Source organism: Anthonomus grandis, chromosome 6, assembly GCF_022605725.1.
Source record: "Anthonomus grandis grandis chromosome 6, icAntGran1.3, whole genome shotgun sequence".
NCBI classification, from domain to species: Eukaryota; Metazoa; Arthropoda; class Insecta; order Coleoptera; family Curculionidae; genus Anthonomus; species Anthonomus grandis.
Genome location: NC_065551.1, coordinates 8751365 through 8768796, shown reverse-complemented (window position 1 = coordinate 8768796; position 17432 = coordinate 8751365). Strand labels below are relative to the sequence as shown.

General features: G+C 34.0%; 1 protein-coding gene across 2 annotated transcripts in view; it reads left to right on the top strand.

Moving 5' to 3' along the window:
* LOC126737367 (homeobox protein unc-4-like) overlaps positions 1 to 17432 on the top strand; it is an 89597-nt gene that overhangs the window by 36376 nt on the left and 35789 nt on the right. For both annotated transcript variants that reach the window (XM_050442236.1, XM_050442235.1), the window contains exon 2: positions 5380 to 5564. In XM_050442236.1, the coding sequence (XP_050298193.1) occupies positions 5380 to 5564 (185 nt within the window). The remainder of the gene's footprint in view (positions 1 to 5379; positions 5565 to 17432) is intronic.

Below are 17432 nucleotides of genomic sequence, written 5' to 3'. Positions count from 1 at the left end.
TCGAAAGCGGTACTGTCTGACATTCTGCCTTGCTTTCCAACGTCCACATAAATAAACTCGCAATTCGCTTTCACTAACGCCATCAGAATAACGCTATAAAAATTTTTATAGTTATAATACAGAGCACCTGTTCTTGGTGGTGGTACTATTCGGATATGCTTTCCGTCTAGGGCTCCTGCACAGCTCCATCGGGATTCAAAACCGGATGCGATACTTCTCCAGTCTTCTTTGCATGTTGGAAACTGAAAACAAAAGTTATTTTATTATCATTTCAAGAAAGTCAAGTGGACTTCATAAGAACATGTACTTAAGTTTTGAAACAAAATACTGATACGCCGCCGCCGAATGAATTTGAAGCTATCAGGATTAATGTCGCAGCTAAGTTAAAAAAAATAGACTCCATGCAACAAATTTTAGCAGAAACACTAATCAATAAAATACTAACAACAGGATTGTTAAAAGAACTATCTCGGTCAGTAGGTATAGTAGATACTTCCATCATAAACAATACTTGGCCGACAAATGAAATTTCAAGCAACTTAGGATATTCATACCATTCCAGTACTCCTGTAACTACACCATCTCCTCAACGAAGCCCTCAGTCATCTATTATTAGCAACGATTTAGCTGCATATTACGCTAAGAGTGCTCGAAGTATCTCAAGTCCACAAGATATTTAGATAATAATTTGAATATTTTATTTGTATTAATGAACAGATTAGAATGTTGTATATTATTATATTTTTAGATTTTCTAATATGTAATGAAAGTAAATTTCTATATTTCGATACATACAGAGGATTAAACATATTTTTTTTGTTTATTGATTTCTAATAATAAAATTACTTACCTTTAAATATTCTTGCTTTAATTCCTCAAAAATTACAGCACATGTTTCCGGTATAAGGTATCCTAATGCTTGTGCGGATATTCCTAGAGAATATTTTAGATCTTCATAAGATCTCCCTGTTGCTAGAAATCGAAGTGTGGCTGTAAGACGTTGTTCTAGAGAAATTGGCTCTCTCATAGCAGTGTGCTGTTTTGTTAAACCATTTTTTACCATGGATAATAATTTACCAAAAGTTGCACTATCCATTCTTAAATAATTTTTGAAATCCATAGGTTCGTTTTGTTTTATTTCTCTTAATAATGGTACGTGGCTTAGAGACTCTCTTTCCAACAAACATTTTTTGACCCATTTGCTACGTTTTCTAATAGTACGATGTTTAGTTGCCATAAGAATCATACCAGACATAGCTAAACACAGTGCAATCTTTTTCTTATTGCTAGGCATCTTCCCTGTTCACACATACCTATAAACACAAAAACACAAAAATTAGTAGCCTTATTTACGATCGCGTTCTCTCAAAACTTTTGCCGAGGCCACAAACTTATTTTCAAGCATAGTCTGCAGATAATTGTACAGATTATATCCACTAACATACGGTTTTGTCTGCAACATATTAAGTCTGTCAGATTTGTTCATAAATATGTCTTTACGTTAATGGTAACGAAAGTTTTTACCTCTGACATACCAAATCCGCCAAAAACATACGACTTGAACCGCGACGGATTAAATCTCGAGAGAAGTCTCTGTGTGTGTGGCCGGCTAATATCGATAGTATTTGTGTATGTACATACATGTGTTAAACTTTTTTCTTGTGATACATATTAGTACCTAAGGCGCATGCGCCTATGGTTAATAAAAAAGTTTATTTTCGCGAGATTTACCCACCCTTACATTTTGGTATAATAGTTTCAGAACATCCTGAACAATATAGTTTGTATTGTTTTTCCATCTTAAGTTGCCAAATAAAACTCTTACATTCTCAAAAAACTTTTTTTTAACTTGGTCTTACTTTAGTTCACTACAAGTGGTTTTAGAATTTATGAATTTTAAACTAGCTACTTTTACATGAAGGTAGTTAAAATAGCGGTATCATCAACGTATTATCTATGATCACTACTTTCAGTTTATATACTTGACATACGAAAACCGTAAAAGAAAATAAAAAAAAATCAGTTTATTAGAGCAGTTAAGAATTCATAGAAAAAAATAACTTACTTATTAGAAGACACTTCTGTATTTATGGTTAAAAAAGATTTAACCATTATCGTAACTGGAAATATGAAAAGGAATAAGTTCAATAAACATATCATGCTAAATGCCTTGTTAAGAAATACTGTTGATTCAGTCTGACAATATTAACTTTTTTTATATAATATATTTTTTTATTTAAATTTTTACATAGTGTAAATAAAGAATATTTCCAAAGCTTTTAATTTATTTAAATAATATTAACTATTTCTTAGTAATAAATACTTTTCTTTTTTATTCAGCAAAATTATTGTTAATGTAAACAAAAATGTACTTATAGAACGAAATTGCGGTAAATTAAAACCAAATTAAAATAATAAAATACTTTAATTTAGAACGAGGAATTATAAATGTATAATTAAAATTTAAAATTAATTCTTTAATAGAAGGTACCAAATCAAAACACGATTTTTATTAATACTTTCTATAAACTGATTCCAGTTAGGCACACAATAGACAAATTCATTCATTCTTACAATATCACCCCAGTGAGCAAATATCAAACATAAACCACCAACCCAAAATCCAATAATCTGTCATTAAGTTCACACCCTCTTATCCGATCATCCCCCAATTTCTAAAATCAAATCTCCAGAACATCATCAATAGCTAATACAACAACATATTTACCGCAAACAACCCTCGGGTTCCAAAGCAAGCCTTTGGGATTTTGCGTAAGGCCCTTGGGGTATTGCGTAGGGAGGGATCCAAGTTATATTTAAGGGTAGTTCTCCGAAATTTGCTTGTCGACAGTTTTGGATCTACCAATAAAATATTTTAAAAATGAACATTTAAACAAAAAGTGTTTTATATATGCATTTGAATTATGCAAATGGTACATTAATATGAATGAATTTAGCCTGATTTTCTATACAGCTAGTGTTATTTAAACAAAAGAATATACTGATCATAAAATTTCCTTATAATAGTTTAAAACATTTTTAGAGAATATCCTTTTTTCCACCAGATAAACGAGCATACCAGCTTCTCTGCCTTTCTCCGTCCCCACATAATGATTTATTCTCGTTATTAAGCCGCTCTAACAGAGCTAACCTTTTGATTTGTTCTATACAATAATAATAGAGTCTGACGGGAAACGAGCCCTGTGGGGCTCATATCTCAAGCGATGGCTAGAGGGGCGCCGCCCCATTCTCAATTTGACGCTACATTATATTCGGCGCTTTGGTTAAACTTAACTTTTGGAGTTTGTCGGCGTGGAATGCTAATGTCTACCACCCTCCAATGTTATTAAGTTTTTTTTTGGTAACTAAAAAATTTTAGTTTTAATTATGTTAAACAATGGAGAATATGTGTATAAGGATTAAGAGAAAAAAAACTTTAGATGAATTAACAGTATTATATTGACGTTGAATTGGTTTAGGTATATATCTTAAACTTTTTTTATTATTGTTATTCGGAACACAGAACTAGAAAAAAGAATGGAAACGAATTCATTATAGAAAAACAAACAAAAATCACGATTTATCTCCTGACTAATCAAACGAATCCTGAATTTACCTGTTGGCCTATAATGGTCGAAGAACTGAAGAACAGGCATCAAAAAGGTAAAAGGCACTTTTTGCATCTTGCTGTTAATCAAGAAACAACACTTATTAGGGTAGTGATGGAGATTTAAGGCGGATTACCAGATTGTGAAGTAATCGCAGCCTAGGAGTAATATTTAGTGAATTAATTTTGGTGCTTCAAAAAAAGCCAATTAAATACCCAAAAATACATTATAGTTCTAAAACTTACTATAGCTGTGTGATGCTCTACAGACCTAAAATGACGTACTTCAAGATTCTCTTGGTCACGTCGTAAAAATTATGGGATTTTATATACTTTGTTTTAATTGACCACTTTAACTTTTATGTAATTTTTATTTAAATATTAGTAGTAAATAGATTTTTTAAAGTTATTTAAATTAAGCCTCATTACAATCCTCGATTTGGAAACGACTTATTGTAACTAAAACTATTAAAACACTTGTCATACATAGCAATAAAATCGTTTGAATAAATCATCGGTTAATACCGTACTGCTATTTTCACGGGGGCTGTAAACGATCAGTTAGCACACGATGTTAAAAGACCCGAACCATCGATGCTAACAAAACTATTAGTCTAGTTAATGGCACGGTGCTAAAACTAATCGGTACAAATTGATAAAGGCCTAGAATTAGCAAGTAAATGCATTGATTTGTTTGTTATATCGATAAAGCCGAGTGGAAATTGACGTAAACCACTAATTTTACATTATAGTGTTTATTGATATGTGGTAGTATAAAGGTTTGCTTGAAATTTGAAAAACATATTCAAGACTAAAAAAAGTTCATTTGAAAGATATTAAAAGTATCATTCGAAGCTTTATACTCAAACATTCTTCATAAAATCAGTTTGATCAGGAAATTTTGGGACATAAATGGATGTAGATAATACATTATATTGAATTTTTTTTTGATAATACAAGAATCTAGATCTAGGTGCCAAAAATTTTTAATAACACTTAATTAACGCATAATTTAATGAAATTTGGCGGCATCGAATTATATTATTAATATGAGCTGTGGTGTGGATACATTTTGAATACCTAATTAAACTTATCCTAAAATTAAATAGCTGATGCAATGGCCTAACATTTTTGGCCAGCTAAAATAAAAAATAATATTTAATACAGTTTTTTTTTCAATCCATATTCTCGCTATCTTTAACTCTGACTATATTCTTTTTCTGTTAGTCGCCGTATTCGTATATGTATAAGAAACAAATGGTAATAAACGTGTAAACTATTGTAAATTTCCAAAATTTAATCACTTTTAATTCCATTTTTATAATTAGTACTTTAAATTGTATATATTTACATAATAATATATACTACACAGCGCAAATTCCGATGATTAATTACGCACCCTGCATTTTGCAAAACAACTTAATGACTGATACCTATTATTATAGCCGATTTAATTTAGACGTAGTTTTGACACCTGCATATCGCCAACCGTTATTAAGCCCCATAAACATGTCGTTTGTGTCAAGGAATCACTTAATATATTGTCAACTGGTTGCCGGATATATATAGACAATAATTCCAATTTATAGACCAAACAGTTTTATTTTCAATTTACATGGGGGTAATTTTCTGTTATTATTGTGTATAACTATCTTGTATTTTTTCCTTACTACTGAATATTTAGTAGAGTACTTTTAATTATACTGGTCAACCTTGTGAAATTTTTACGTACTAATTGAAAATTGTGCCAACTGACGTTTTTATTGTTGCAGGAGCTGGAAGTGGTGGTGAAGCTGATTCGGAATCAGCAGCATCAAAAAGGAGACGAAGTAGAACCAATTTTAATAGTTGGCAATTAGAAGAGTTAGAAAGGGCGTTTATAGCAAGCCATTACCCTGATGTTTTTATGAGAGAGGCCTTAGCTATGAGATTAGACCTTAAAGAAAGCAGAGTAGCTGTAAGTAGAAATAAATAAATTCTATTCATTCATAAATAAATTTCCACCTAACCAATGCCGGACAAAAGCAATTAATTACAACCTTGGCTTGGAAAATCAATTAATCTTTTTGAACAAATAATTATTCCAAAGCGGCGCAACCGACGGTTTTGATTTATGTCAATCTTAAAATAAAATCTATTCGCTTAACGGGCAAAATTAATAAAGTGACCATAATTATAATCGATAACATAATAAACTCTGAAACCAATTATTGCAGGCCTAACTCGACTGAGAATTGAACGAAAATTATCCTTTAAATCTATATGTTAATCAGTTTACGTGCATTTATATTTGCGAATATATTCCTCTTTCCTTAATTTGATTAGTTATGTAAAATATTGTCGATTGAAATGATTTCATTAAATGAGAAATGTAAAAATTCGGATTTTGTTCTTCTTTTTCAAATAAAATGTAAACCATTTGATTCTAGACCTATTTGGCGTACCGTAGGGTACCGGTTCATTGTTTAAACGTTTTAAGAAGGCAGTAAATATAAGGGCAGATGAAGAACAAAGCTTCTGTCTATATTAGGGTCATAATATCGAATACCTTAGAAATCCTAAATGCAGAAATAATTAATGGAAAAGAATGACAGTTATATTGGTATCATATAGCAGAGCAGTGGTATAAAAAAAATTGGCTGAAGAAAGAAGTTAAAGTCCCAAAAAATGGTTCCACTCACATTTTTTAAATTTATATCAAAGTGCAACAAACACACTTTAAAGTTTCTCAAGCAAGGAAACTTGATACCGATATCATTTATTCATGAAGTTATTTATTAGACACAAAATGTCAAAATGAAAATTCATTACTTTTGGAAGTAATAATTTGTTTTAAATGCTTTGTTAAACAGTGCCTGTTGTAGTTTTATGATCGATTTACAAGTGGGAAAAAAAAACGAGGAAAATTGTGAAAACTCTAAGTAAATTTTGTGCTATAGTAAGTGAAATAAAGGTAATAGTGAGTTCTCTTTCATTCTACTTAATTAGGAATTATCGTCATTTTCTTGAGTAAACTGAATTCAACTTGTAATTTGTTATTTTTTTTATAAAGGTTCAGAGTTTTTGCAAAACTGATACTGTAACCTTTTACAGATATTTATTTTTTATCTATGAAATTAATAATTATACAGAGCTCTCATTAAAAAAAAGACCCTTAATAACTTCTTCGCTGGTACGACAACCGATTTGATTTTTTTTGGCACTGTTAAACATACATTTTAATGCTGCTCACAATGATGTGTCACACGATGGTGGTTCCCACTTGACATATCAAAGTGAGGTTAGCTAAAGGTGAGGAGGTGATTAACAGAACTTTGTCAAATATAAAATTAAATGTCCTCCTGTATATCTAATTTGACCTGTTTTTTTAAGTTGTTATGCGTGATGCGTTTTGAAATGAAACTGTATATATGTACATTATGATAACTAAACCTTTATTCTTTTCATTGATTGGCCTTTAATTCTTTATGATTATCATACAATCTCAAACATATTCGGTCCATCTTTGATTAATACTTTAAAACTAAAAAATTATTATGGATATATTTCTGATGTTCTTTAATTAATGAAGGATTACTTTTGCAATATATATATACTATTTACAAAAGCAAGAAAAGTTCGTGTTCGACAAAATATCTCCATTTAAATATTTTCTGGTCAATGCCACTACTTTATTCTACCTCTCTTACAAAAAATTTCCTGACAAATTCGGAAGGCTAACTCGGGGGTCGACGGGTTAAAAAGGCCCCACCCAGAAAACGGCCGCAAAAGAGTCAGACTCCCGAAGGATCGATTGGCCGGACCTCAAGATGGGTCTTTGATACGAGCTAACTTCACAATATTGACTAGGAATCCAAGGGGGAGCCGACGAATCCCCACTTGTTTTCCTGCCAGACCGATATGTCTATTGTTTTAGAATTGATGGGGTACGAAAAGTTTCTTTATTGGGAGCGAAAAGTTTGAAATAGAAAAAGTTTAAGATAAGGAAAGAGGGCTAGTTTAGAGTTTAAAAATTTATATCTCAGTAGAGTGCCTTAAATTATGTTTAAAATTTATTAAAATATTTAATTTAAATTTTTAAATATTATATATTTAATTTCGGAGATGTGGAAAAATTCTCATGTGGAGATTCTTGCTTTATACTTTATAGCTTTATAGCTAAAAACTACAATACTGTTAATAACAAATATATTATCAGGAAAGTCAAACAGAACAACTATAGGTATCCAGTATGTATTAATATTAGCCTAGCTAGCTATTAGGGCTAGGACCCTACATAAAACGTCAACAGTTTAAAATCATTAAAAATTACTTATATTGAAATTCTAGCTTATTACTTTACAGAATACATAAAGTCCCACAAGCCTAAAAATTACGAAACTAAACGAAATTAAAAATTACTTAGTCGTTAAAGGACGACTCTACTAGAATGAACATAGAGGAAAACAATCGTTCTACCAATGGCCTTCGTATTTTAACTAAACTTATACACTAACCAGAAAGTATTTCGTCCATTGAGTAACAGGATGCGAATTTAAATCTTACACTTATTACCCAAAAAAATGGTAGTAAGTGTTGAGTATACTAATATTGGAAGTAAATCCCGATTAGTGCAGTCAATTTAATTAATCATTATGATTATATTTTACTTTTTTTTTTGTCCATAGGACTAGTAAAAGAAATTAAATTATTCTAAATTAAAGGGGTATTCATATGAAATGTTGGCCATTGGCCAGTTATAGGATCAATAAACATCTTAGGGCAGAGGCATTAAAATGTAATTATAGGAAGTTTTTATATAGTGGGTTATTGGTATTACTGTTATATATAATTAAATTTAAGCATTCAGAATTTTGGTTTATTTCCTTTTCAATTTCGAGCTTCTCCAGATAGGTCGGTATGAGGAATTTTTTGTTTAGTATTTTGACTAAATGCATCCCAAGTGAATTATAAGTTTTAAAAGAAATTTTGATCGGAAGGAAATAGGACCTATAAAATAGAGAGAAATGTAAGCGTTAAAAAATTATTAAATTATTATTTAAAGAATTTTTATTTATTTCAGGGCATCCAAGTAGAACTTTACTTCTAGACCTATATTTTAAGAATATGTTGTCAACAACCTTTGGATTGTAGCTATTATAGCCAATATTAGTATTGATTTCTTCATTATAGTTAAAAGGGCTTAAAGGGATATTGAGAGCTCGGTACACGTAACAAGAGCTGATATTATGTGGGAGTAAGGATGATTTGAATTAGATCGAATAATGTGGTCAGTTTGAGTCGGTTTTCGATTAATTTTAAATTTTAAAGTACCACTTTCAGTTTTTGAAATATTTAAGTCAAGAAAATTAATGCAACTATTTTCTTCTATTTCGAAATAAATGATGATGGTCTACGGCTTATAGTAATATATTTCTTATGCTCATAATTATGTGTTGATGTTCTATTTGACTTTACTGATTGTCAATTACAGCGTACAACTGACGAAATTCAAAACAGATATATTATCGAAACGTGTTTTAAGCAAAATTCAAGTCTAAAAAAATATATTTTTTTACAAATTTTACGCGAATGCAATCGAATAACATGTTTCCTTATCGAAGATTCTTATTATTTTATTATTTTTTTATTCCATATCCTGCCTCTAATGCGGTCTATCCCGAATCGTAATTATATGTCATGATTGTAAGATATTATAATTATCTTCAATAATTAATTTAACCTACGATCCGATTGAAGTGGCCTTTTAATGGCCTAAAGCTAACCGAAATATTTAATTAAATTTTTCTTATATTTTGCTTATATCTATTAAAAAAAAACTTTCCACATCAACGTTTTTACTTCTAGGCTTTTAATATCAATGTTAGCTATAATTCAATGGTCGCAAATGGGACTGTAGTGATATACTACAGTCCGAATAACTAGTTTGTTAGCAAACTTGTTATATACGGATGATGAGCAACGTTGTTTTTGATAAAGATCAAGTCCAGTCAACTAAAATTACGTTGTGGTAGCTATTTAAGTTAACTGTAGTTTTAAGCATGTTATAATAAATTTGGTCTTTACACTTTAAAGATATCTTCTAGTGATCAAAATTGGTAGTATTGTACTTTCTAGAATTTTTTTTATATTTAGCGACAGAGTAATAATTATTACAATTTAAAAACAAAAAGACAGAAACAAAATTAATACTCTTTTTCTGGAATTTTATTTCTAGGTCATCCTGAAAAAAATTAGTTTCTAGTACCGATTATTTAAATTAATCAATATGTTAAATCGTCCACGAAAAATAAAATAATTTAAAATAAACTATTCAAAACGAAAAAGGAACCACTTGAAAAAATTCAAATAATTTTTTGTTTAATAGTTTTTTGAAAAAGTTTCATCATTTTCTCCTTTATTTGTGAAAGACTACTAATAAAATTGTACATGTCTTAAACCTGTCGGATGTGTTATTAAAAACAAGTCAATAAATAATGATTTTATTTATTTTATGATCTTTTAATAAGGCAGTATTTTAAAAGTATTCTTAGTAGTGAGTATGCCCTCCTCTGGCTCTGATAACTTCAGCACAACGACTGGGCATGTACTCAATCAAGTTTCTTATCAACTCCTGGGGTAGTTGTTCCCATTCTTTAATAACTTGAAGATAAATTCTTCAAGTTAGTGGATGGTTTGTATAGGCTAACGTTCCAACAATCTTCATCCCAATATATCCCACAGATGTTCGATGGGATTGAGATCTGAACTGTTAGCCGGCCATTCCATAACTTCAATACTGTGGTCATTTAAAAAAGTTGTTGTTATTCTAGCCACGTGTCGACTAGCATTATCGCATTGTAAAATGAAGTCTGCTCCCATATAATCCGCAAAAGGATTATATGGGAGCATCACGTGTGGTTTTAAAATTTCTTCGTAAAAAAATAAAGTAACGTTATGCCGTTAAGGAACTGTTTGCAATTACCACTAAATCTGTTTGTCCATTTAAACATATACCAGCCCATACCATAATTGACCCTTCGCCAAATCGAACAGCGAGCTTCTTGCACAGCTGAATCCGCATATCGCTCACTTGTCCGTCGGCATAACCGAACTCGTCCATCGTTGTGATGTAAGCAAATTCTAGACTCATCCGTAAACAAAGCATTACTCCATTGTCCAATGACGATGTGCTTCGGCAAAAATTCTTCGAGCTTATTGATTCTCTGCTGTTAAACGAGGCACTCTAACCGGCCTCCTAGCATGCAACTGAGACTGATGAAATCTATTACGTACCGTTTGATCAGAAATTCTGGTTCCACAGACTTAATAAACGGTCTTCTCGTGCTGATATGGCTCTTTGATGTTGACAATAGGGCATTTTTCTGATAATGCCATAAATAAGATATCGAATCCATGCTCTATTTATAGCGACCGGAATTTCTGCGACTCTTTTGGAATAAACTTCCTTAATTGACATTACGCCTATAGCTATTTCAACTTCATTTAGGTACACTCATTTAGGTACACATTTACTGTAAGATTTGAACTAGACTAATAAAAACAGACGCAAATTTAATATGCGCTGATAAGGATTCTTAACATTTAAATGTTTACGTTTTTTTACTGAGGGTACCAATACTAAAAAAAATTATTTAGAACTGTACGAATAAGGCTGACGTCTATAGTTTGTAATTGTAAATTAATATTTCCGTTTAATTATAAAATACGTGGAATATAGCCTTATGGAGTAGTGGCTCTTTTTTCACTTAAATTACTTACCAATGTTAGCAATAGTTTTTTGCAATATGTTCTCAAGTCTAGCTATGTTTTCGGTTAGTTTGGAAATGCCTGTAACATTCCATTATTATATAGGTAAGGTTATTACTCATAAATATATATTTACCTTGATAGAAAGATGCATAATATTCATCCTATATTCGTAGCAAACATCAATACATTTTACATAAGTTTCAAAATATATTCTGAGCTTCAGAAAGTCTTTTTTAAAGTTTATATTCGCTGTTTATTTTCAATTATTGTACAATGTTTTTTAATTATTTAACGAATAAAGAGTACAAAAGCATAAAAGTCACAAGCATATAGAAATATTTAACAAATATATTAAGAAATATAAGATGAAAATAATTTCATGTATTTTCCAATATTTAAACGTGAATGTTATCTTTTCGTAATTACTTTTAAGTTTATAATTTCGGCAGAGTTATTTCATTTTAATATTATTGCTTAACTTTAGGTTCAGCGAAATATAACAACTAATGAAAGAAGTTCTCGTTTAACCTTTCTATAGAACGCCTGAGGTTCAATTTTAAATAAGTTATATACAGGGTGTTCAGTTAATGGTGTACACTGCCTATATTTTAATAACCCCTAACCTAAGCCAATTAAAAAAGAATTCACAAAGAAAAATTACAAAATGACCGTAAGAGGGTGCAGCTATCAAAATTAAAATATAAATTTAAAATTTGACCAAAGTTACTAAAATAAAGATATAAATTTTATCTTTATTTTATATGAATATAATTTTAAATTTTCTATGAATTCTTTGAGCCAAATTATCATTGGAATAATAATAAGGGTGAGTAAAACAATTAAATAATATCATATTTAAACCGCTTTATCTTGTTAACCTATTTTAATGAACAAGGTCATATGAAAGATAATTTACAAGAGGTAACAAGTGACAAGAATAAAAATAAAATTCCTTAGAAAAATAAGGTACTTATTTAATGTGTTCGAAATGGTGGTACAGTTTCTGTTGTGTTGACGAGACAGCAGTTTCAATGTCCGCCACGGATATGCTGTTTGTAGCAATTCTAATTCTCTTGCAAAATGGGCAGGACACCCATCGTGCTAAGATCATAAATTTCTTCTTGCCGCAAGGGTGATGTTTTCTAATAATTGTGGCATATCATTAATTAAAAATATAACAAATAATTCTCCATTAAGAGTTCTATCAAAGACAAAAGGTTCAATAATCTTTGCTTCAATAATTTTGCAATATGCATTCAGTGTCCAAAAATGTTAATGGTCAACTTTACGCATCCAGTGAGGATTATTATCACACAAATAATGCATATTGTACAGGTTTAGTATACCATTGCTGATAAATAAGGCTTCATCTGTCCATAGCACTTTATCCGAAAAACGACAATTATCTAATAATTTAAGCGGTTTTTGCAATCCGCATCCAGTAAAGCCTGGTTGCATATTGGAAGCACTCAAAATACAAAAGAAACCTATCCAATGTCTCTTAATTTGTAAATGGCATATTTACCTTAATAGCAGAAATAAGTAAAATTTTTTTCACAAGACAATAAACAAACCAAAACAACTGCTAATATTATATGTTCTACAGGTTACTGTAAACCTTAGGTCATTTCACTACCTTAGTCTAAAAATATATACCATTTTACAGCTAACCGTAAGAATAATAGGGAATAGAAAAGCTTTTAATAAAAAAATGTATCACTTTTTTGGCTTATAATTTTGGTTTTAAGGTTTTCAACATTATTCTGACCCGTTTATCTTGATTCAAAGTCATATAGCATTTTTTTAAATCTCAATTATTAAGCTAATTATAAGCTAATAGTACGCCATCTAACTTATACTTTATTGCTCATCAATGCTTACATTGCCAAAGAGAAAAACACTTACATAGGTCAATATTCAAGAAATTAAATTTAAGTATCCTTAACAAACTTAAACACTAGAGTAATGATTAGTATCAGTCACACAATAAAATACAAGGATATTGCAGTAACAGATATACACAGACTAATGCTAAAGCAGTTAAAACAGTAATTGAGAATTAAATGTTTTAAAAGGTTAGCCTAAATAAAAAATCGGTACAATAAATGTAACAATTAATAAAATAGTTTTTAAATTGCAGTGGCACATAACAGTTAAAACTCGTCTGGGTTGTAGAACGCTTTACTGACTAAAATAGACTTAATGTGTCTTTTGAATAACTCAAAAGATAGATCTCTAATAGCTTTAGGCAGCCGATTATAAAACCGCACTGCCAGACACCTAGGACCAGTCTGTATGTCTCCAAGAGCTGGTAACTCGGAACAAGATCTTATTTGTTTCTGGTATTATGAGAATGTATCTGTTCATGAGTCTGGTAATGGAAAGTATGGTTTTTAGAATTAAGGAGACTTTTAAGGATAAAGACCGAAGAAAGAATCAAAATCCCAAGGACAATAAAAGCAGGCCTGTAGTCATCCTGATAAGCAAGACCCGCCACAATCCTAACCGCTCCGAATTAACCCCACCCAGACGGAATCTCTGGAACCGTTGACTAAGGTAACTTTTGATGAGAGAGACACTTTTTGTGTTAAACCAATAATGAGGCAGTTTCTTGATGAGGATGTCATGGAAAACACAATCCCTAGCCTTAGCCTTACTAAGGTCGCAAAAGCCAGCAGCCACAGAATTATCTTTCTCAAAGCAAGATATAATTTGAAAGATCTAGTATTCCCATTGATGTACTCAGGTTTGCTCGGAAGCCAAACTGCCTATCGGTGAAAAGGTCGCTTGTTGGATTTAAAAAAATGAACAATTCTTTCAAAGCATTTTTCAAATATTTTTGAGAAAAGAGGTAGTAGAGATTGAAATTGTCGAAACAGTGGGCTGCCAAGGCAGTTGTGCATATAGCTCTCCTGATGGACCCGTCATGCCCCACCGGATATTACCAGAGCCCAACGGCCTTAGAGAAACCGATAAGGCTCTCTGGTCTGAAGGACTTAAAGTCACTTGGTGCACTGAAAGTGTTACCCAAGTATTTGAACCTGGCGCGCGAAAGTGTTGGGCACTCCCCGACTACATGGTCAAGGGTTTCATCCTCCTTACAGCACCATCGGCATTCCGGGTTGTCCGCAATACCGATGGTATGGAGATGGCTTCTTAAGTGCCAGTGTCTGGTTAAAAGACCTGTCACTAGCCGAATTTCGCGTCTTTTTAGGCGTCTCTATTTTTAGTGAGACAGGCAGAGGGTCCACCTATGTGCGCTTTGGTCTGTCTCATACGAGGGGACTCAGTCTATCTTCGGTGGGTCCACTTGTCCAGCAGACCCTTCATTGACGCGACCGCTACGCATCTGGCGATACCAATTATGGGTTCCGGCTGCATCGGCACATTCGCGGATCCCAGTCTGGCAAGAAAGTCCGCTTCCTCATTACCTGCATGGCCTGCGTGGCTAGGTATCCAGATGAGCTGGACCTTGCAGTTAACCTGCACCAGTTTATTCAGGACTTTTATGCACTCTAGTACAAGCTTGAAGCTTACCTTTGCGGCCGGCTATCACGGCTATTAATTAAAGCAGCTCTGCTGTCCGAGCATATTGATACGACTGTATTACGGTGTCCGCAGCTTAGGATTTTCTGTCGGCATTTTAATACAGTGAAAACTTCGGCCTGGAAGACAGTGGCGTGCTCCCCCAGCGAGTATGCCCTACTGGTATGTGGGATCCCACCACAAAGCTCTGATCCAGCTCTGTTATTCATTCTGGAGCCATCTGTGTACCAGATGGTCCCCCTATTTAGCAATGCAGGTCTTTTGGAATGCTACTCCTCTCTGCCTGCAATGTGCGTCACGAATCCCTCGCAGTCCACAGTCACTGGAGCCATGCAGTCACTGCCCATCAGAAAGAGAGGACATTCCTGTATGGCCCGTGACCAAATTTTTGCGTGACTGGTCTCGCCAGCACGTAGTTTGCTATGGACGTATAGCCTGTACGCAGTCCTCATGTCTCGAATTGCACAACGAGGTCCAGAGGCGGAAGGCTCAGCAGAGTCTCAAGCGCTCTAGTTGGCGCTGAGACATGCAAGACGTTGGACTCTGTCCAGTTGAGCACGAATTTTCGCTTTCTCCATACATGGCCACCAAACGATAGCCCCGTATGCGAGAAGAGGTCTCACAATGCGCGAGTAGATCCAGTGGAGGATCTTAGGAGACAGACCCCAGGTATTGCCGAAAGCCCGCTTGCAGGCCCATAGCGCGCAGGTGGCCTTCTTCATTATGGTATCTGCATGATCGTACCAGGACAGTTTGGGATCTAACTTGATTACCAGAAATCGAACTGCCCTGGAGTAATGCAGCTGCACGCCACCTAGAGATATAACAGAGGGCGTACCAAAGTTACGTCTTCTCGTGAATAGTAAGAGCTCTGCTTTTTTGGAGTTAATCCTGAGATCCCCCGAGAGGTACCATATGTTCACCATATGCTGGGCTCTCATCATAGGGCCCCGCATTGAGACGGCGCCTTTTCCCGGTCAAAGGATTACCAGATCATTAGCGTAGACCTGTGTGCATAGGCCAGCATTGTTTAAAAGATTTATCAGGCTATCGACCACAAAGCACCATAAGGTAGGGGACAATACTCCTCCCTGCGGGCAGCCCCTAGACACCAACGTTTTGACAATCTAGTTATTAAGTTGGGCAGATACATGACGTTTCGAGAGCATGGCCTCTATCCAGCTAACCAAACAGGGTTCTGAGCCGCGGCTCTCGAGTGCTTAGCAGATTAATCGAACGCCACTTCAATGTCTAGAAACGCACCCAGGCAGGCCTTGCCACTACCCAGAGCACTCTCCACCTTCCTCACGAGGTGGTGTAGGACCAGGTCCATGGATTTGCCCGCCTAATAGGCGTATTGGTGCACATGCAGTGGGTTATTGGCCAGGATGCTTTTCTTAAGGTACCGATCAATCAGCCTCTCCATCGCCTTCAGCATAAAGCTGGTAAGGCTGATAGGTCGGTACGATTTGGGATCTGTAAAATCGCTTTTTCCGGGTTTCGGAATGAAGACGACTTTCACTTGACGCCATAACTTTGAGACGTAGCCCTGAGCAAGGGCGGTCCTGAATAGTCTGACTATGTGTAGGGTTAGTACTTCTCACCCGTTTTGTAAAAGGCATGGATATAATCCATACATGCCCGAAGATTTGAAGGGGGGAAATGTCTTGATTGCCTACTTCACCCTCTCATAGGTAATTAGTCTTCTAGCAGTCTCGTACTCTAAGCGAATCGGAGCCCGAGAACAGCTAGGAGGATCGCGAGATGAGTTGGAGTCTGGGAAGTGAGTGCGCAGCATGACCTCCAGTAACGCCCGCTCATTGGTAGTAAAGTGACAGCAACCCCATTTAGTTCCAGGTTCCTTGGACAGTACTTTGCACAGTCATGCTGCGGAGGGTAGTAGAGATATTGGTCTGTAATTGGAGACGTCATCCACTAGGTACATAGCCTGGTTAGGGGTGACACCAACAGATATTTTACGCTTTTAATTAGGCCAACAGTAAAGCCAAAAGGATAATTACTCTTTTTATTTTTTAAGTTGTAGATCCCTGATTTCTATGAATGTAATTTCAGTAAATTCAAAAGAGGTAACATTATGGAGGGGAATGTTCTCTACAGGATCAGCATTGGATAGAGGGATTTGGGTCTGGACCTCTGAGGCAATAGTGGAAAAAAATTATTGAATGTATTAGGTGGTATAGAAGAAGGTGGAGGTATTGCTTACATCCTTATGGTCTTTGCCCCTATTATTCCCCCTAGGTATTGAGTATCTGCCACATTTCATTGACAAAGTCGAAGCAAAGAATTGTTTATAAGAGTGTCATTCGCAACAATTTTTGCAGCCTTAATGGCACTCCGATAATTCCTCCTTTGTTCTGACAATATTAATTTAAATTGGGGGATTTGATATTGGTTATTCAACTCGGCCCACATTTTTTTAAACTAACTTATGTCACTGCGAACGGCTATTAAGAAAGATTGACGGACTTCCGCGTCACCTTTCACCAGTCAACCCGTGGCTGTTCTT